A 21,173-nucleotide genomic window follows, 5' to 3' on the forward strand; every position below is an offset into this window, starting at 1 on the left:
ACTGCTGACTCATATCCAGCTTCTTGTCCACTGTAACCCCTAGGTCCTTTCCTGCTGCCTAGCCATTCGGTCCCTAGTCTGTAACAGTGACTTCTGTCCTAAGTGCAGGAGTCTGCACTTGTCCTTGTTGAATCTCATCAGGTTTCTTTTGGCCCAATCCTCTAATTTGTCTAGGTCCCTCTGTATCCCGTCCCTACCCTCCAGCATGTCTACCATTCCTCCCAGTTTAGTGTCATCTGCAAACTTGCTGAGGGTGCAGTCCACGCCATCCTCCAGATCATTAATGAAGACATTGAACAAAACCGGCCCCAGGACCGAGCCTTTGGGCACTCCACTTGAAACTGGCTGCCAACTAGACATGGAGCCATTGATCACTACCCGTTGAGCCTGACAATCTAGCCAGCTTTCTATCCACCTTATAGTCCATTCATCCAGCCCATATTTCTTTAACTTGCCAGCAAGAATACTGTGGGAGACCATATCAAAATCTTTGCTAAAGTCTAAGAATAACATGTCCACTGCTTTCCCCTCATCCACAGACCCAGTTATCTCCTCATAGAAGGCAATTAGGTTAGTAAGGCATGACTTGCCCTTGGTGAATCCATGATGACTGTTCCTGGTCACTCTCCCCTAAGTGCTTCAGAATTGATTCCTTGATGACCTGCTCAATGATTTATCCAGGGACTGAGGTGAGGCTGACTGGCCTGTAGTTCCCCAGATCCTCCTTCTTCCCTTTTTTAAAGATAGGCACTACATTAGCCTGTTTCCAGTCATCCGGGACCTCCCCCGATCGCCATGATTTTTCAAAGATAATGGCCAATGGCTCTTCAATCACATCCTCCAACTCCTTTAGCACTCTCGGATGCAGCGCATCTGGCCCCATGGACTTGTGCTCGTCCAGTTTTTCTAAATAGTCCTGAACCACTTCTTTGTTCACAGAGGGCTGGTCACCTTCTCCCCTACTGTGCTGCCCACTGTTAAGCCAAGCTGGTCGCCTGCCATATTTACTATTCTTTCTACACAATGGGATGTTTTTTTTTCCTGCAACCTTAATAAGGACTCCTGGACTCCTTTTCCCCTCATGTTATTCTACGAGGGGATCCTGCCCATCAGTTCCCTGAGGGAGTCAAAGTCTGCTTTTCTGAAGTACAGGATCCGTATTCTCCTGCTCTCCTTTGTTCCTTATGTCAGGATCCTGAACTTGACCATCTCATGGTCACTGCCTCCCAGGTTCCCATCCACTTTTGCTTCCCCTATGAATTCTTCCCAGTTTGTGAGCAGCAGATCTAGAAGAGCTCTGTCCTTAGTTGGTTCCTCCAGCACTTGCACCAGGAAATTGTCCCCTACACTTTCCAAATGTCTGTTATAGGTTTGTTTTTCTCTTTGAAGAATAACACTGATTTGCCCTAGGTCATGCACTCATAGATAGGGATGGATAAACAGAAATGGGTAAAATTAACAGGGTGGATTTGATTTAAATCAATTTGATTTAAATCATGATTTAAATCAATTTGATGTAAATCATGATTTAAATCACTAGTCAGGAAGACTCGATTTAATCATGGATTTCTACATAAAAGTACATTATTTTTGGTTGTTATAACCTTAATACATATTCTTCACAACTCATAGATAGATGTAGGTTTTATTTTTAGAAAGTACACACTATACATTTTTTAAGTGATTTATTTTGAAAAATTTTCAGATGAATTTTACAGCTATATCAGAAAATGAATGATTGTTTGGTTATTTCATTTACCAAAGGTAATTGAAGCAGATATTTATGAAGTCATTAGGAGGTGAACTATCTCCAGTTCAACTGATTAATCATTAATATTTGGAGGAGAACATCACCAGACATTTAAATTGTTTTATTTAACTAAAACAACAAACTTATGTATTCTGGATTTTTTCTTCAATAGCAAACAAATAATATTTTAACAAAACAAGTGTATGAATTTTTGAATTTAGTTAAATATTCAAGTTTTTTAAAATCAAAGGTTTTTTTGTTTTGTTTTTTTAAACTAAAATGGTTAAATGCAATATTAAAAAAAAATTAAATCGACTCTGTCAGCCAGGTCATCCTGAGAAACTTAAAATATTGGCTTCTGCAGCTAACTCAGTCATCTTCCCCTTCATTTTCCTGTTTGTTCATAATCTGGAAAAGAAAAACAAGCTTTCCTGCTTTTTCTGGCCCCAAACGATTTCTCAATTTGGAATGAATTAGTTCAAAGGAAGAAAATATTCTTTTTACAACAGTACAAGAAGCTACTGCTGTTAAAATTGAAATTATCACTTCAACAGTCTCTGAATCCAAGTGCTTAAATGACTGCCACCAGTTCACTGGTGTGACTTTCTTTAAAACATCATCAGCAAACATATATTTCTTAAATGGTGCCCCTTAGCTCTGAAGTTTATTATAGTTAGCATTATGGCATTATGGAGGGATGATTGCTGGATGTCCATGTCATAGCCAACTCCTCTTCTTCAGCAGTTAAGTTTTGACCCTGGTTCTGAGTATTGAGAATATTTCCAAGAAAATGAGCTGGAGATAGTGCTTGTCCCATTCATTTTTTTTAATGCTTGTAATTTAACACTGTCATTGAATATTTCTCTTTTTAAGATCTCACTCAGTTCCTTCCAAATTTCAACAGCGTCAGCAATAAAACTGCTATTTCCCTGCATTTTGTTCAAAGCTACAGAAATAGGCTTCAGGGTACTCAGCAGGTGTTCAACATTTCTCTTAAGCCCAGTATTGAGAACTTTGACTGTGACAGTGCCATCAATTTTTTCATGATTTTGTTCACAAACTGTCATCAGATTAGGCCAGTTCTTGATATAGTGCTCAAAACAGTCCACTACTGAGTTCCATCACACGTCTTGTGGGAGAGTTAGCTTGGTTCCTCCCACTTTTTTTTCAGAACAGCTGCTGCAAAGTGGCTGTTACAGAAGGCTTTTGCAATTTCAACGACATTAGCCTTTATTTCTGGAACACTGAAGTCTTTGGCTAGGAGGTGCATGAAATGAGCACTGCAACCATATGTTATTAGCTTGGGACTTCCTTCACACTCTTCTAAATAATTTCTTCTCATCTTGGATACATTTGCAGCATTGTCTGTGACAAGCTGTGTACTAGACATTTGAATTTTTTTTCACAGTTTGTTATAGCTTTTACTGCTACTTCTTGTAAGTATTCTGCTATGTGTGCATTTCCTGATGTATCAATTGTTTCTATAAGGAAGACATTCCCTTCTTTGGTTCTCACACAAGCACATACAACAGGATCATTGTAAACATTGCACCACCCATCAAGACTCATGTTAACAATTTTACCCTCTAGACCTTTTGCACACTGCCCAATTTATCTTTCATACACTTTATCCAGCAATTTGCCTGCAACATCTGCTCTGTTGGGTGGACTGTATCCTGGTGTTAATGACTGAACCATGTTAATGAAGTGTGGGTTCTCAATCATACGCAAAGGAGAGTTTTTTGCATAAACAAACCGGGCAATTATCTCTTTTTGCAATCTGCTGGTAAACAAAATAAGTCAATGCAGTTATTTAAGTATTATTACCATACTGCTCATTTAGTATTACTCATTGCATTCACTGACACTCAGTACTACTTTAAAGGTGAAATTGTAAAAGGAAGATCTGCCCATTTCAGCTATTTATTTTTTATCACAACTGAATCTAAAATGATAGTACCATAGAGTAACAACTATATTTTTTGCTCAAACATGAGAATTCAAGAATAGTCCAGAAGGAAGGCAGGCAGTCCTTAAGAAGGAAGTATGAAATAAAAAAATTGAACAACCTGAAGATCCTGCATGTTCAGACATGTTCCTTTCATCATCTTTAACGCAGCTTCCCCCTGAGAAGGAACACTTCTCATGATGTTGTTTCATTGAGGCAACCAGGCCTTCCATTTCTTTGTTGCACTGTTTGCATTTTGCACGCATGCCTGTCTTACTCACAGGTAGAAGAAATTCATTAAAATATTCCCAAACTGGGTCTCTTTTTATGGCCTGCTGCCATTATAGGTTTTCCCTTCTAGTGAGAGAATGGTATGGTAGATCTCAAATCAATGAAGGCGGCACTCAGAAAGACCTCAAGACTTCTGGAATATGCTGTGCAAACAGTTTCACTTTTGTTTCTACCACTTGTCCCTCCCTTCTCACATTTATCTCCGGACTTTTTCTCCTTATCCAGACCTATTCGCCCCCAACAATCTTCTATTCATTGAACTTTTTGAAACTTTGCACTTTTAGAGAGAGGTAAGGGATTGACTCTGTGTACACAAATTTGCAGAGGGACAATAGAGTTGGGGTCTGTGATTTCTCACCGCTATATATTATTTATTTATTTTATTTTAAAAACATTTTTGCTGTTAACAAGCATGTTATCTCTGGAGACACAAATCCACAGTTTGAGAACTGCAAAACTAAGCATCTCTGATGGCATCTTCTAGACTGAGCACTGAGTCCCATTGGGTAGATAGATTAATTTAAATAATCTATACAGAAGCCCCTGGAATCCCATAAAATTGGGTCCCTAATCCATGAACTATTGGAATTAATTTACAAAACTTTTCTTAAACATTACATGAATATATTGTCTCATACTATAGAATTAGAATTTATAATCCCTATTCCGTAATGACATATCTTTGAGCTATAATGTATCTTAATTAAAACTCTTTAGATAGTTTATTTCCTCAAAAATCATTTTATCAAAAAAATCCAATTTAAATTAAAAAAATCTGATTTTTTTTAAAAATGATTTTTATCCACCCTGAAAATTAGTACTGTACTGAACTTTCATCTAAAACCTGAACCCAACACAAATGGGTTTGAATACGTTTGGCTAATATTTACAGTGGGAAAAGTACTGAAATTCTTATTCCATTTTTGCATTGGCAATGCTGTCATCTAATCTAATGGGAGTATTGCCTAAATAATGGCTGAATAGGGACCACAGAATTTGCATCAGAAAAAAACATTTGATTAACATAAAAATAAGTTGTGTGTTCCTCTTTTTCTTCTGACTGGAAATGAAAGTACCAAAATATTCTCAGCTAGATTCTGCTACTCCTATCATGTTTGGTACTGTCTTTCACAACTCCTCACTATTACACGCTCAGTGTGAGTAATCATGGCAGAATCTATGAGAGAGGCATCTTCTGCAATAAATCTATTCCAGCCAAAACCAGGAATACTGGAAATCTCCTGAGAGACTGATCTTTTGAGATCGCCAACTTATTAGCTACTTATCTGAGCCGATCACTGCTAACATGACATATTTTTAATTTGTGCTCCATCTTCATGAATAAGTAGCTCAAGTACCATATTTGCTGCTAAATAATGTTCCATGTTTTGCAATTTTTTATTTCTACATTTCTCTAGCTTTCAAATCCAAAACAGAGTGGTGCCCACTGATAATAGAAAGCTGTGACGCTTCTCAAGGAGTGTGGCTAATTTCCTTGACTTCTGTATTAGCAGGATCAGCAAGTGCTTTGATTTATTTTCTGGTCTTTGCTCTCTTCCTGATTCTCGGCCACAGGAAACATCCACTCTAAGCTGCAGCAACAACAACTATCGCCTTTCTGTCATCTAGCTAGCCTTGTTTGGCCATAGCTGTTACCAGACTACCAGATGATATTCACTCCAGCACACTAAGAGTACGATATAATATAACCAGAATAGCCTAGTCTTTTCTTAGCTTTTCACTATCTGCCAATAAACAGTATGAGAGTTTCACTTAGTAACTTAATAGACTACGTAAGGTAAGTACAGAGAACAAGGTAGCTGCACCAGCTGCAGTTACAATCTCAGTATTTTACTGATCACAATTGATGAGACAAGGTTTAGAAATATGTCTGAGCGTGGATGTCTTAGTTTCTTGTAAACAGACTTATAAAAACTAAATTGCTGAGATAATGAATATGATTGAAGAGGCTCATTAACAGATACCTAAGGGAAATGTTTGGCTGTTCAGCTGTTACAGTACTGCCAACTTTGCAGTAAAAGAAGTAGGAACATACCATGAAACAGCTGCAAAGGTCTTTGCCCACAGTGGTTTTTCTGACACATTAGGGCTAGGTTAATAACTGATTTGTGAGGCCTGAGTATTGTTTAAATTTTTGTTAAGTTGTTTGGCATACTCAAGGATAACCTCACAAGCATTTTTCTAACAAACTGCCATCCTTTAGAAATCAACATTACACATTAAAATCAGATAGAGAATGTATCATTCTCGTCAGCCTTCAATGGTGTACAACACTGTAGAACAGATTGTACTAGCAGTTATGCATGGGTAAGCCAGCATGTAAGGGCTAAAAAGTCACTGATATTTTGAATTAAAGTCAGAGTTCTGGTTTAAGCTCTAGAAATTATTGTGTGTATGTTTGTGTGTGTGTGTGAGTGAGAGAGAGAGAGCACGCACACATGGATCTCACCAGAGCATATAATTAGAGGTTTACTGTAATCAGTCTTGCACTGCAAGCAGCACTTTCTAAATAGCCATTACAAGCCCTGTGGTTTGGTACTTATATATAAAAATATGTATAATAAAATAGACCATTCATGAATCATAACACTTATTCCTGATTAAATACATATTTGAAATTACTTATTTGAAGTGTTGGATTGACCGGGTGCTCCAAAGATAAACAATCCTAATTAGTCATTCAAGTAGTGTTCTGGGTTGGTACTGTACAAGTGATTGTTTATCCATAAAGTAGTACAACTCCCTCCCCCTCCCGCCATTCTGCCCTCAGATGATGCATACAGTACCTGGCTGGGTGTCTCATTGTTAGAGATCCAACAGGTCATAGTAAGAGCCTAAAGGATGGACTTGCTTCCAGGTGATATTGGGGGAAAGAAATACTTCTTTACTGAGATTCTGAAGTTAAATTCATTGATCAAGGATCAGTGCTCTGAGTCAGATCAATCCCTGAAGCTCACTTAGTGCAGTCCTTAACTAGGCCTTGCCTTTCCTCTCTATGACCCAAAAGTCAATCAAAAAGTTTTAAGCAGTTTTCTCCCTAGGTTTTTCTTGCCTCAGGGAGATATGGAGAATCTTTTCTACTCACCAGGTGGTCAAGCAGTCTGTGAAAGAAGCCACCTTTTCCCTTGGGTGTTCACTGTCTCATCATCGGCTGTATTAATATTTATTTATGTATTTGTTTGCTTTATATCACTGTAGCAGCAAGGTGCTAGGCACTGTACAAATGCAGAACAAAAAGATGTTACCTGCCCCAGATTAGTTTACAATCTAAAGCTGTAGTTTCTCAGCCCTGCACAACCATTTTCCTCTAAGACATCCCTTCCCACTAAAACAGTTTTTCTTCTGCCATTCTGGCAAAAGCATCTGCCTACATCTCTGGGTTGAAATTATTCAGATATGCTGCAACATATTGGCAATGTAGCTGAAGAACTCCTCTCTCAAGCTCTGCAAAATAAGGAGAGCTCCAAAGACATGGTATAAAAATGGAGTAAACCCAAGATCACATAGATGACTGTTTCTCTCATGATGGATTTGAGCTTCTTTTTAAGAATAATTGAATGTTAAAATTTCCATAAGATCTCAAAGATAATCTAAATTTTGTGCAGTGTCATACGTTTTGATGAAAAATTGGTCCATCTGTCAGTCAAGATATCATAAGAACATAAAAACGGCCATACTGGGTCAGACCAAAGATCCATCTAGCCCAGTATCTTGTCTTCTGACAGTGACCAATGCCAGGTGCCCCAGAAAACTCCTATCCAGGCAGAACTCCTATCCAGGTAAATACTTTATATAGCTCAAAAGCAATAGTTTTTGCCATTAGAGAGCAAACTTTTATTGCTTCAGAATATCTCATTTTGTAGCCTATAATCATCAGGGTTTATTGGTGACCCATTGCATTCTTCTACAAGACGTTCCATCATGTTCAACCCTATTTACTGAAGCAAGAGTGCTTGTCACTCCTTGCCTCATCTGGCATCTTTCTGCCCTCAGTCTTATTGACTGATTCCCTCATCTTCCAGGTTACTTTGTCTCTTGGCTGGGTCACATATGGTGACTAGGAATTGGCCATCCTTTGTTATAACATGATTTGTGAGGATTTGTGAGGACATAATCCTTTGTGAGGGCAGCCTGTGTCTTTATTTGCATTGAGTGAGGCGGGATTTGATAGCAGCCTTCAACTACCTGAAGCGGGGTTCCAGAGAGGATGAAACTCAGCTGTTCTCTGTGGTGGCAGATGATGGAACAAGAAGCAATGGTCTCAAGTTGCAGTGGGGGAGGTCTAGGTTGGATATTAGGAAACACTATTTCATGAGGAGGGTGGTGAAGCACTGGAATGGGTTACCTAGGGAGGTGGTAGAATCTCCATCCTTAGAGGTTTTTTATGCCCGGCTTCGTGAAGCCCTGGCTGGGATGATATAGTTGGGGTTGGTCCTGCTTTGACTCTATGAAGCTCTGTGTCTGCTGGGCAGTTTCCCCTCACATGATGATTAAGAAAAAGCAGAAAGCCTACAAGAGTGGAAGATGGGAAGGATTAGCAAGGAAAGCTACCTTATTGAGGTCAGATCATGTAGGGATAAAGTGAGAAAGGCCAAAAGCCATATGGAGTTGGACCTTGCAGAGGGAATTAAAACCAATAGTAAAAGGTTCTATAGCCATACAAATAAGAAGAAAACAAAGAAAGAAGAAGTGGGACCACTAAACACTGAGGATGGAATGGAGCTTAAGGATAATCTAGGCATGGCCCAATATCTAAACAAATACTTTGCCTCAGTCTTTAATGAGGCTAATGAGGAGCTTAGGGATAATGGTAGGATGACAAATGGGAATGAGGATATGGAGGTAGATATTACCACATCCGAGGTAGAAGCCAAACTTGAACAGCTTAATGGGACAAAATCGGAGGGCCCGGATAATCTTCATCCAAGAATATTAAAGGAACTAGCACATGAAATTGCAAGCCCATTAGCAAGAATTTTTAATGAATCAGTAAACTCAGGGGTTGTACTGTACGACTGGAGAATTGCTAACATAGTTCCTATTTTTAAGAAAGGGAAAAAAAATAATCCGAGTAACTATAAGCCTGTTAGTTTGACATCTGTAATATGTAAGGTCTTGGAAAAAATTGTGAAGGAGAAAGTAGTTAAGGACATTGAGGTCAATGGTAATTGGGACAAAATACAACATGTTTTTACAAAAGGTAGATCGTGCCAAACTAACCTGATCTCCTTCTTTGAGAAGGTAACAGATTGTTTAGACAAAGGAAATGCAGTGGATCTAATTTACCTCGATTTCAGTAAAGCATTTGATATGGTTCCACATGGCGAATTATTAGTTAAATTGGAAAAGATGGGAATCAATATGAAAATTGAAAGGTGGATAAAGACCTGGTTAAAGGGGAGACTACAACGGGTCATACTGAAAGGTGAATTGTCAGGCTGGAAGGAGGTTAAGAGTGGAGTTCCTCAGGGATGGGCTTTGAGACCAATTTTATTTAATCTTTTTATTACTGACCTTGGCACAAAAAGTGGGAATGTGCTAATAAAGTTTGAGGATGACACAAAGCTGGGAGGTATTGCTAACACAGAGAAGGACCAGGATATCTTACAGGAAGATATGGATGACCTTGTAAACTGGAGTAATAGTAATAGGATGAAATTTAATAGTGAAAAGTGCAAGGTCATGCATTTAGGGATTAATAACAAGAATTTTAGTTATAAATTGGGGACACATCAGCTGGAAGTAACGGAGGAGGAGAAGGACCTCGGAGTATTGGTTGATCACAGGATGACTATGAGTCTCCAATGTGATATGGCCGTTAAAAAAGCTAATGCAGTTTTAGGATACATCAGGTGAGGTATTTCCAGCAAAGATAAGGAGGTGTTAGTACCGTTATACAAGGCACTGGTGAGACCTCATCTGGAATACTGTGTGCAGTTCTGGTCTCCCATGTTTAAGAAGGATGAATTCAAACTGGAACAGGTTCAGAGAGGGGCTACTAGGATGATCCGAGGAATGGAAAATCTGTCTTATGAAAGGAGACTCAAAGAGCTTGGCTTGTTTAGCCTAACCAAAAGAAGCTTGAGGGGGGATATGATTGCTCTTTATAAATATGTCAGAGGGATAAATATTAGGGAGGGAGAGGAATTATTTAAGCTTAGTACCAATGTGGACACAAGAACAAATGGATATAAACTGGACACGAGGAAGTTTAGACTTGAAATTAGATGAAGGTTTCTAACCATTAGAGGAGTGAAGTTCTGGAACAGCCTTCCAAGGGGAGTAGTGGGGGCAAAAGACATATCTGGCTTCAAGACTAAGCTTGATAAGTTTATGGAGGGGATGGTATGATGGGATAGCCTAATTTTGGCAATTAATTTTGCAATTAATCTTTGATTATCAGCAGGTAAGTACGCCCAGTGATCTGTGATGGGATGTTAGATGGGGTGGTATCTGAGTTACTACAGAGAATTCTTTCCTGGGTGCTGGCTGGTGAGTCTTGCCCACATGCTCAGGGTTTAACTGATCGCCATATTTGGGGTCGGGAAGGAATTTTCCTCCAGGGCAGATTGGCAGAGGCCCTGGAGCTTTTTCGCCTTCCTCTGCAGCATGGGGCCCGGGTCACTTGCTGGGGGATTCTCTGCAGCTTGAGGTCTTCAAACCACAATTTGACGACTTCAATAATTCAGACATAGGTTAGGGGTTTGTTATTGAAGTGGGTGGGTGAGATTCTGTGGCCTGCCTTGTGCAGGAGGTCAGACTAGATGATCATAATGGTCCCTTCTTACCTTGAAATCTATGAGTCTATGGTCTGCATAAGGGGAGGGCAGGAAAGTAGCTCCTGATAACTCATCACACTGCCTATATGGAGAAACTGACCGGCAGGCACACAGCCTGGTGTTGCTGCTCACCATCCCCCCCAGTTCTCTTGGAGGGCACAGAGGAATATTGCATGGGTGCACAAGTGGTGATGCAAGGCACTCCATGCCTGCCGGTCAGTTTCTCCACATGGACCATGAAACAAAGGGCAGGAGAGCAGCGACCTTTACAGCAGAGCTCCAGTTTGGTGCCATTTTCCATAAGTACAAGGCAGCTGAGCCACTTCCCCATACAGGTGAGTGCTCAGCTGCTAGTCCTGGCTGTAGGGGTGGGGCGGAAGGACTATGGGAGTCCCCCTGCAGGGAGCCACCAGGGTCAAGTCTGAACCACCCCCAGGAACCTTTCCTGGCTCCGGGAAGCTTCACACACACACCCGCTCCACTTCCTGCCCACATCACTCCTCAGCTGCGAAGGGGAGAGGTCACAGTATGGGGAGCTGCACCCGCATCTGCCCAACTCTAGTGCATCCAGACCTCCCTCCCAAGTGCCACGCACCTGAATCCCCACCCTGCTGAGCCTCACCCCCTGCCTCCAGAGACCCCACAACCCAGACCCGCCTGCTGAGCCCTACCAAGCCCCCCACATCTGAGTCACAGTACCACCACGCGTCACTCCCTGCATCCAGAGGCCTGCCCTGCTAAGACCCCCCACCTGCTGCATCTGGATCCCCTGTGGAGCCTCATCTCCCACCCACCCCGCCCCTTGGCCCCCCAAATACAGAAGTCAAAGTCATATTATGACAGCACCCATATGCTAATGCCAGCAACAAAATTAGACCAAAGTATTACATCCCACAGGAGACTAGACTGTTATGTGCCACAGGCAGAGAATATGAGGAACTGAGGTGCATCAGTGCCTGAGGCTCCCACAGTGCCAGTGAAATAATGTTGGTGATGCCAAATAGCTCTAGAGACTGAGCAGATCTGATACAACATGGGTAGAAGCAGTGAAAAGTTCCACTAAGTTGTGCAACCAGTTTTCTTGAACCTTGACTGAGATCAAGTACCTAAGGGTGAAGAGGTATAATTTATTTTCCATGTCCAGTTAATCTCAGTCCTCTCTGCTAAGGATGCTTAAAAATGTGCCAGTTGTACTGGTTGCTTTTGTTACTTGGAACTGGTATAAGACCACCAATTCATTTTATGTATATTAGGCTGCTAAAATGTCATTAGAAAGCTTTTATTCACTAATGATCTTGGTCTAATTCAAGCTCGTTACCTAAAGAAGAAAAGCTCTGAAACCCATAACCAAACCTTAAAAATAAAATAATAATTGGAGATATACCTATCTCCTAGAACTGGAAGGGACCTTGAAAGGTCATTGAGTCCAGCCCCCTGCCTTTACTAGCAGGACCAAGTACTGATTTTTGCCCCAGATCCCTAAGTGGCCCCCTTAAAGGATTGAACTTACAACCCCGGATTTAACAGGCCAATGTTCAAACCACTGAGCTGTCCCTCCCTTTATCTTTTAAAGTTTAGCGGATATTATTCATGTTAGGGGGCTTATTCCTTCACCCTCTCACTTCCCTGGTCCTTCTCGCATGAACAGAGAGCAACAATACCCTAAGTCCAAAGGCGCAAACAATTCGATGTTTATTGGGGTGAACTTCCAGCAAGCATGATTCCAGTTTCCTTCCTTAGTGTCCCCTTCCCAGCTCTGACACCACAGAGACTTGCCTGTGTCCCTGTTCCTGGTCCCATCCCCTGTTCCCATTCCCCCGTTTAGCAAAACATGATTTTAATTCCCCCATTCCCAGTCCCTGTTCCCATTCCACCCCCTTCCTGATTGACTGCAGACTATATAGTAAAACCTGAGTTTTGCTTAGCTATTCCTTAACCAATCATTTTACTGAAATTTATCTAACCAATCCTAACATATTGTAACATGGTTTAACCAATTATATTCCACCACCTTTATTGGTTTACACCCAAAAAATTAATTATACAGCAGACAGAAACAATCTCAGAACCAGACAGAGACCATGCAAATAAACATACAAAACAATACAGAAGTGAGGATTTCACAACTACACCTATACAGACATAAGGGTTTTTCAGCTGTGTCTATTGATAAGTGAGTTCTTGCCAGACAGGATGCTATCAAACTAAGCTTTCTTTTACATCTTCTAGGCTCTTCTCTTTCTATGGAGGTGATAGAAATATCAGGGCAGGATTGTATTCCTAATAGCCCAATAGCACCTTATTTCAATGTGACTAGTTTGGAATGTGAGGATGTGACCATACACTTCCCAGCTTATGGCTGCCTAACTACATCTTAGCTGACGGCCTTAGCCTGTCACAGTAAGAGAAGGCCATTACAGAGACAGACAGTGATCTTTGATTCTTTCTTTTATACCTCTATAACTAGGTGTATAGGTATACACCTAAATTCTTAAAGTATAGGCCTTTGCAGACAGGCCTGAATATCTATATCCTAACAATTCATAATGCAGTAACTACCATATCTAATTTAATATGTATCAAATTAGGTAAAAGGTGTGTGTTGGTTGACACAACTGATTACTAAAAGCTTCGGCAAAAATTTTCACATTAATAGGTAGCCTGATATTCAGAGGTGCTGACTTTCTGAGGTTTGATTTAATGGGAATGTGGATGCTCAGAACATCAGAAATAAGACTTGTGATAGAGGTGCTTAAATATAGATTTAGTAAAATAACCTTAGGTTCTCATGATTGCAAATTTTGAGGGATTTTCGATGGAAGAAAGGGTCTCTTAGTTAAAGATTCAACATACCCACCTCCTTCAGTTAGGGATTTATAATCGTATTTTGATATAGGTGCATGCAAGATCTTGGAAATATCCTTTCCAAATGACATTCCTGGAGAACTGTTCCATAGTTGTCAATTCTCAATAATAATCCTTGAGGTTTTCTGGATTCTGTGCTGCATAGTGATAATAGGAATGATGTTTCACATGCATCTGTATGTAAAGAGGAATATGATCCTGGGTTCTCCTGCTTTCCATAGTACCCTTTCAAACACATTGCTGAGGGTAAAACATAAAACACACACTGCTGTAACTTATATAGTATAATGTGGCTGGTAGAATCATAGAATATTAGGGCTGGAAGAGACTTCAGGAGGTCATCTAGTCCAATCCCCTGCTAAAAGCAGGCCCAACACCAATGAAATCATCCCGGCCAGGGCTTTGTTAAGATGGGTCTTAAAAACCTCTAAGGATGGAGATTCCACCACCTCCCTAGGTAACCCATTCCAGTGCTTCACCACCCTCCTCATGAAATAGTGTTTTCTAATATCCAGCCTAGACCTCCCCCACTGCAACTTGAGACCACTGCTCATTGTTCTGTCATCTGCCTCCACTGAGAACAGCCGAGCTCCATCCTCTTTGGAACCCCCCTTCAGGTAGTTGAAAGCAGCTATCAAATCCCTCCTCATTCTTCTCTTCTGCAGACTAAATAAGCCCAGTTCCGTCAGCCTCAGTACTTCACTTTAATACAGTGATCTGTAGGGGATTGTGATTTCACCTCTTGCTTGAATGTGAAGACAGGATCATATTAAAATCCACACACAGATTTTGTTTTAATAATCTTACTGCAACAGTTGGCCTGAATCTGATTAGCACACATGTGCTATGGTTCTCTATGTTCAATTCTTTCAGTTGGAGTCCTCAGTCTTTACAATTATTTTCAGAGTAGAGGATCTTGACAATTGATCATCCTAGCCAACATTTTGAGCAACACATCTGAGCTTTTTTGAGACTTCTTGCCTAAATGGCAGAGCTAAAATTTCAGGCTTGTTTTTGTTTTTTAACTGAAAGCAAAAATAAATAAATATTTCTGATTTCATGATTTATCTCGCACTTCCCTCTTTCCCTGTAACAAGCACATATTTAGATGCAAATGTCAGAGGCATTGATTTTTTCCCCTCTGGGTGTATATCACTATCTCTTTAATAATTGGCTGCCTGGCAGCGGATGAGAGTACTTCCCCTCCCCTCCCAGACAAAGGGTCTGATCCGAAGCTCATTGAAACAAATCTTTTCAATGATCTGGATGGGCTTTGGATCCAGCCCAAAGACTCCGCCCATTATCTCCTCAGAGGCAGAATCCCAAGCACGGGATCTTGAGCCACTTAGAGGGCAGTGCAGAGAGTTGCTGTTGCACCAACAGGGTATTTCTGAAGATCACCCTATATTTGATTTTTTTGCACTGAATTATACATTTTATCTACCTGAAATCCCTTACATTGATTTTAGTTTTCATACATTTAAGTTCATGCAGTATTTTGTGGAAATGTTTGTATACCACATATTTCCTGATAGTGTTTAAGAGATATTTTAATACAAAATAATGTCATTTTATTATTTTAAAATGTGTAAATACAACATTTATCTAGGGTTTTCATGCATGAGATATTTGGCAATAAGCAAATACTGCATTTTGGGACTCAGGGAATAAATGCTGCCAGAATTCGCTTTAATATCTTTAAAATCTTGCATTTTGTTGTTTCTTACCAGGTACCATTTCTGTGAACACATTACGTACACCTTACACTGCACCAGGAGAAAGCGAAATCCTAGACCTAGATGATGACTTGTATCTTGGGGGCTTGCCAGAAAATAAAGCAGGGCTGGTCTTTCCAACAGAGGTGTGGACAGCACTTCTCAATTACGGATATGTTGGCTGCATCAGAGACTTGTTTATTGATGGCCAAAGCAAGGATATTCGACAAATGGCTGAAATTCAAAGCACTGCTGGAGTTAAACCCTCATGCTCAAGAGAAACTGCAAAACCATGCCTGAGCAACCCCTGTAAAAACAATGGTGTATGCAGGGATGGGTGGAACAGATATATCTGTGATTGTTCTGGTACAGGCTACCTTGGCAGATCATGTGAGAGAGGTAGGTTTCAAAAGATTGTGCATCACTCTAAAATGTAGAAATTAACAATGATTAAAAATGGCAAGTACTGTGTTAACCTTTTTAAAAAATAACCCTCATTGTCTGTTGCTCTTCTTCACACTGGTTTTATATTGGCAGAAAACTAAATTGAATCAAGTGGCCATATGAAAGAGTTTGGGGGAGATTTTCAAAGGCACAAATGGCAGGTAGGTGCCTAACTCCCACTCATGATGAGTAAGAGTCAGGTGCCTATCTGCTATTTGTGACTTTGAAAATCCCAGCTTTTGTCATTTTACAAGCTGAGCTGTGAAGAGCTTTGTGACAACATGAGAAAGTACTTTCTCTTATTATTAATTTACTGAAATGTGACTCTGTGAAACCTGAATTCACCACAATCTGACTCAGAAATGAGGACGAAGTCCCCACACTTACACTGGTATAACCCCACTAACTACTGTACATTCTTGAATTCCATGAGTGAAATTCTGGCTTCATTGAAGTCCTTGGCAAAACTTTCACTGACTGCAGTGATTCCAGGATTTCACCTCTTGAATGTAAATGAGAAAAAATCAGGCCCCTGGAATCTAGGTTCACTCTTTGCAGTTTAAAAAAATGTCTAGTCCATAGGGGAATAAAATTACTGTTCATCATAAGTAGTAAAATAATTTATATTGAAAATTAATGAATATAACCTTTAGCTGTGAATATGAGTGCAAAATCAGATAGTAGCTATACAAGTTTAATTTTAAAAAATTGGGGAGGAAAAGAAATTTGGGTCTTACAAGTATAGGTTATTTCTGATATCATTTCTATTTTATTTCAATTAGTTTGATTAACACCTTAATAATCTGCAAACACAGTGGAATATCAGTGATATTTAAAAGTAGCATATTTCAGTAATAACACTGAGAAGAATTTGATGCTGTTTTATTGAGTCATGTATATACAACTTATACTAATGGGCAATTTTTTCTGTGTGCAATACACAGTTTTATAGTAAAAAAGGAACATTGAGTAGCTCATTTTAATATTTTGTGTCAAACAGATAGAGCTTTTATTTTTAAATTGACACCAAACAGAATCTGTACAGACACTTTCAGTGCTTTGCACACACATTGCGTAAATCTTAGCTGCAATACATCAACCATGATTTTTTACAATTGTCAGCTATAGTATTTGTATGTTAGCAACTGAATATTAAATCTGCTTTTCTGTTTCTCTTTTTATAAGAAGTCTTTACTTTTGTAGTCTAATATTCTCTCTTCTGTGATTTTATTACAAAACAAGCAAAGACCCAGACCTTTTATTAATATATTTCAAAGAAAAGAGAGAAATGAAATTTGGCATCCTTATTTGTAAGGATAAGTGGGGAAACTAACAGTTTATCAGAACAAACATCTCATTTAGTATTTGTATTCCAGTTTGAACAAGAAATGTTCAAATGCCAGAACTCTTATTTTGTGAAATCTTATATTACAATTGACTCATAATATAGTCTTCCCTTCTAGCCGAAACCTAATCTGCAAGTTTATTGACTGTCAGTTAAAGTTTTTTCTGTATAGTTTAATTCATTTTGCTAGATAAGTGGTCACCTAAAGATTTTACTGTTTAAAAATAAAACTGATGAATTTTTTTTTGTTTGTTTGTTTTTAAGAAAGTCTAGATATAATCTTGAGGAAGTCCCATCGCTTTTGTGGTAAATGAAGTCAGGTTATTGGCATTTAAAATTAGGTCCCAGACTTTTAAAAATGCAAGCCCCTTTCGCTAGAGGCCAGTTATTTTGATTTCTCCAGATTGTTCTATTACTGGTGGAGTGAAGTTGGCAGAGGGCATAACCAAACTGTCAGATGAATTACAAAAACCTTCAGTTAAATATGCATGGTGTACCACCCTGTGGCAAAATTACGCTATTACATATGGAGAAGTAAAAATAGTACTTACATCTTTCCAGATCAGGAGGAGCTAGGAAATATTTACATATTTCAGTCATTAGAGACAGGGACAACTAACATATGCAAATCTACAAATGAGAATTTAATAGCAAACTTCATCATAGGGATTTGTCTTAAACATATTTAATGGGTCACAAGAACTCGCACAGAATCCTTTTCATCCCCAGTTATTTTTCCCCCTAGTATATTTTTAGCCATTGTCCAATTCAGGACTTAATTTCCTTGCACATATAACTTCACCTACTGGGAGTGATGGTAATATGGTATTCTTACTAGCTTCCTCACAATCATATCTGGCTCTTGTCCAGCAGAAATCTTTGTGCAGTCAGTGCAGGATCATTTCCTACCCTTGGGTTTCCCAATCCAGAGGAAACTGCACTGAAAGCAGTTCTCCTTCCAGTAATATTTGTATCCCAAATGGTAATGCATTAATACGATTACAGCTTTTGAGATTCTGAAAGCAGTGTGTTGGCATTTTACCACACAAATTGTTATAACTATTACCGGTGTGGAATAACTGATACATTATTGTATTTAGTGATATAAATAACACAATTATAATTGTTGTAAGTAATTGAAGTAAAATAAGAACATGTTCACCTCCATAAACAATAGAGCCTTACAAAGTGCGAAACCATGTTAGAATAAAATATTTGAGGTTAAACAACTGGGCTCTGTAATTATGTGTTAGGAAATTAGGATATCTACAGCAAACATGGCATATATTTACATTTTATGACACTAACATTTATGTGCCATGAAGCTTTCTTTGCCTTAATAATCAAAGAAATAATTTATCCTTATTATATGTATCAATACTGTACAATACAAAATATTATAAATTAATATTTATGGTAGGTCTACACTACAAGTGCTACAGCGGGACATCTGCTATGCTGCGGCAGTGCTATACTGTAGACCTACTACAGCCACAGAAGGGGATTTTCCATCACTATAGTAAATCCATTCCCTTGAAACAGTAGCTAGGTTGGTGGAAGAATTCATCCATCGACCTAGCAGAATCTACAGTGGATATTAGATTGACCTATCTACAGCACACAGGGCATAAAATTTTTCACACCTGTAAGTGATGTAGCTAGGTCACCGTAAGTTTTACATGTAGAGCAGGCATCAGATAAATTAAATGTATTCAGGTAAGCAGGGCCTGATTAAATTCATCCTAGGGTACGTAAGGAACTAGCTGAAGCAATCTCAGAACTGTGAGCAGTTATCTTTGAGAACTCATGGAGGACATATGAGGTCCCAGAGGACTGGAGAAGGGCAAACAGAGTATGTATCTTTAAAAAAGGGGGGAAATATAGACCAGTCAGCCTAACTTTGATATCTGGAAAAATACTGGAACAAATTATTAAACAATTTGTAAGCACCTAGAGGCTAGTAAGATAATAAGTAATAGCCAACATGGATTTGACAAGAACAAATCATGCCAAACCAACCTAATTTCCTTCTTTGACAGGGTTAGTGGCTAATTGGATCGGGGAAAGCTGTAGATGTGAGGCTTTTGATACTGTGCCACATGATTCTCATACGCAAAGTAGGGAAATTTGGTTTAGATGAAATCACTGTAAAGTGGGTGCATAACTGGTTGAAAGACTGTACTCAAAGAATAATTATCAATTATTTTTTGTAAAATTGGGAGGATGTATCTATTGGGCTCCTGCCTGGGTCTGTCCTGGGTCCAGTGATATTCAATATTTTCATTCATGACTTGGATAATGAGGTGGAGAGTATGCTTATAAAGTTTGTGGATGACACCAAGAAGAGAGAAGTTGCAAACACTTTGGAGGACAGGATTAGAATTCAAAATAACCTTGACAAATTGGAGACTTAGTCTGAAATCAACAAGATGAAATTCAATAAAAACAAGTTCCAAATACTGCTCTTAAGAAGGAGAAATCAAATGCACAAATACAACAATATGTATAACTGGCTAGGTGGTAGTAGTGAGGAAAAGGATGTGGAGATTAAAGTGGATCACAAATTTAATTAGAGCCAACAATACAATGCAGTTGTGAAAGAGGCAAATAGCATTCTGGGGTGCATTAATTGGCATATTGTTTGTAAGACACAGGAGGTAACTGTCCCGCTCTGCTCATCACTGGTGAGACCTTGGCTGGAGTACTATGTCCAGTTCTGGGTGCCACACTTTAGGAAAGACGAGAACAAATTGCTATCCTATGGACTCTCACCAACAAAAATTATTAAAAGGTTTAAAAAACCCTGACCTATTTGGACAGGTAAAATAAAAAAAAACTGGAAATTTTTAGTCTTGAGAAAGGAAGGTGGATGGATACCCTGGTAAGTCTTCAAATATGTTTGTGGCTGTTATAAAGAAGACTGTGATCAATTGCTCTCCATGTCCGCTATAGGTGGGACAAGAAGTAATCAATTTAATCTGCAGCAAGAGGGATATAGGTTAGATATTAGGAAATACTTTCTAACTATAAGGATAGTTAAGCACTGAATAGGTTTCCAAGTGAGGTTGTGGAATACTTACCCGCCGGGTCGACGCGGAGAGTTTGACTTCTCGGAGTTCGAACTATCGCGTCTAATCTAGACGTGATAGTTCGAACTCCGGACGCGCTCCCGTTGACTCCGGAACTCCACCACCGCTAACGGCAGTGGCGGAGTCGACGGGGGAGCCGCGGACTTCGATCCCGCGGCATCAGGACGGGTAAGTCAGTCAAACTAAGGTAGTTCGACTTCAGCTACGCTATTCACGTAGCTGAAGTCGCGTACCTTAGTTCGACACCCCCCCGCCCCAGTGTAGACCAGGCCTCAGTGTCAGGTGCTGGATTTCACAAGGTTCCTTCCAGGCCCATATTTCTATGATTCTATGAATAGAGGGTGAGTCTATAATCTGATCAGATTAGTAACTAAGGAAAAGCCATAAGACACAAAAACCATTTTATGCTCATTCCAGCCTATTTAAAGTTAATAGTTTTTTGCGTGTGTGTGTGTGCAGAAATTGGGTTGTATGTGCTTATATTCCTACTGTAACAAATTCTTGGTTATACATAAAGTAAAAACATCAGTATAATCTATGGATTGGTTTAGTTGTTTATGGAAACTAAAGCAGATGGAGTGACAGATGTCATAGCAATATAATTTGGCTTTGTCTCTGATTTTCATCATGGATCACAATATGTGACTGCCTCTTGGCAAAGCCTTTCACAGGTGCATACTTTTGACTGGACAACAAGGAACAATGCATGAGAGCAAATTTATTGAAGAAAGGACAGGCATACAAAGGTGCAAGGAGTTAAATTAAATGAACTTTCCACAGGGGAAATACACTTGAGTGTATTTTTTCCTCTGTACATTTGTTTCTGTACAATTGTCTCTGTATATTTTTTAATAAAATAGAAAAACTCCTAACAAATGCAAGACAATATGAAAAATCATGTGTTTCCTATTGTTATAATAACCTCA

The 21,173-nt window shown here is 39.3% G+C and overlaps 1 protein-coding gene across 8 annotated transcripts in view; it reads left to right on the forward strand.

The window, feature by feature from the left end:
* The window catches only part of NRXN1 (neurexin 1), a 1,323,847-nt gene that overhangs the window by 585,510 nt on the left and 717,164 nt on the right, over positions 1-21,173 (forward strand). For all 8 annotated transcript variants that reach the window (XM_045010133.1, XM_045010135.1, XM_045010134.1 and 5 more), the window contains one exon: positions 15,385-15,768. In XM_045010133.1, coding sequence (XP_044866068.1) covers positions 15,385-15,768 — 384 coding nt within the window. The remainder of the gene's footprint in view (positions 1-15,384; positions 15,769-21,173) is intronic.

This window comes from Mauremys mutica, chromosome 3, assembly GCF_020497125.1.
Source record: "Mauremys mutica isolate MM-2020 ecotype Southern chromosome 3, ASM2049712v1, whole genome shotgun sequence".
NCBI classification, from domain to species: domain Eukaryota; kingdom Metazoa; phylum Chordata; order Testudines; family Geoemydidae; genus Mauremys; species Mauremys mutica.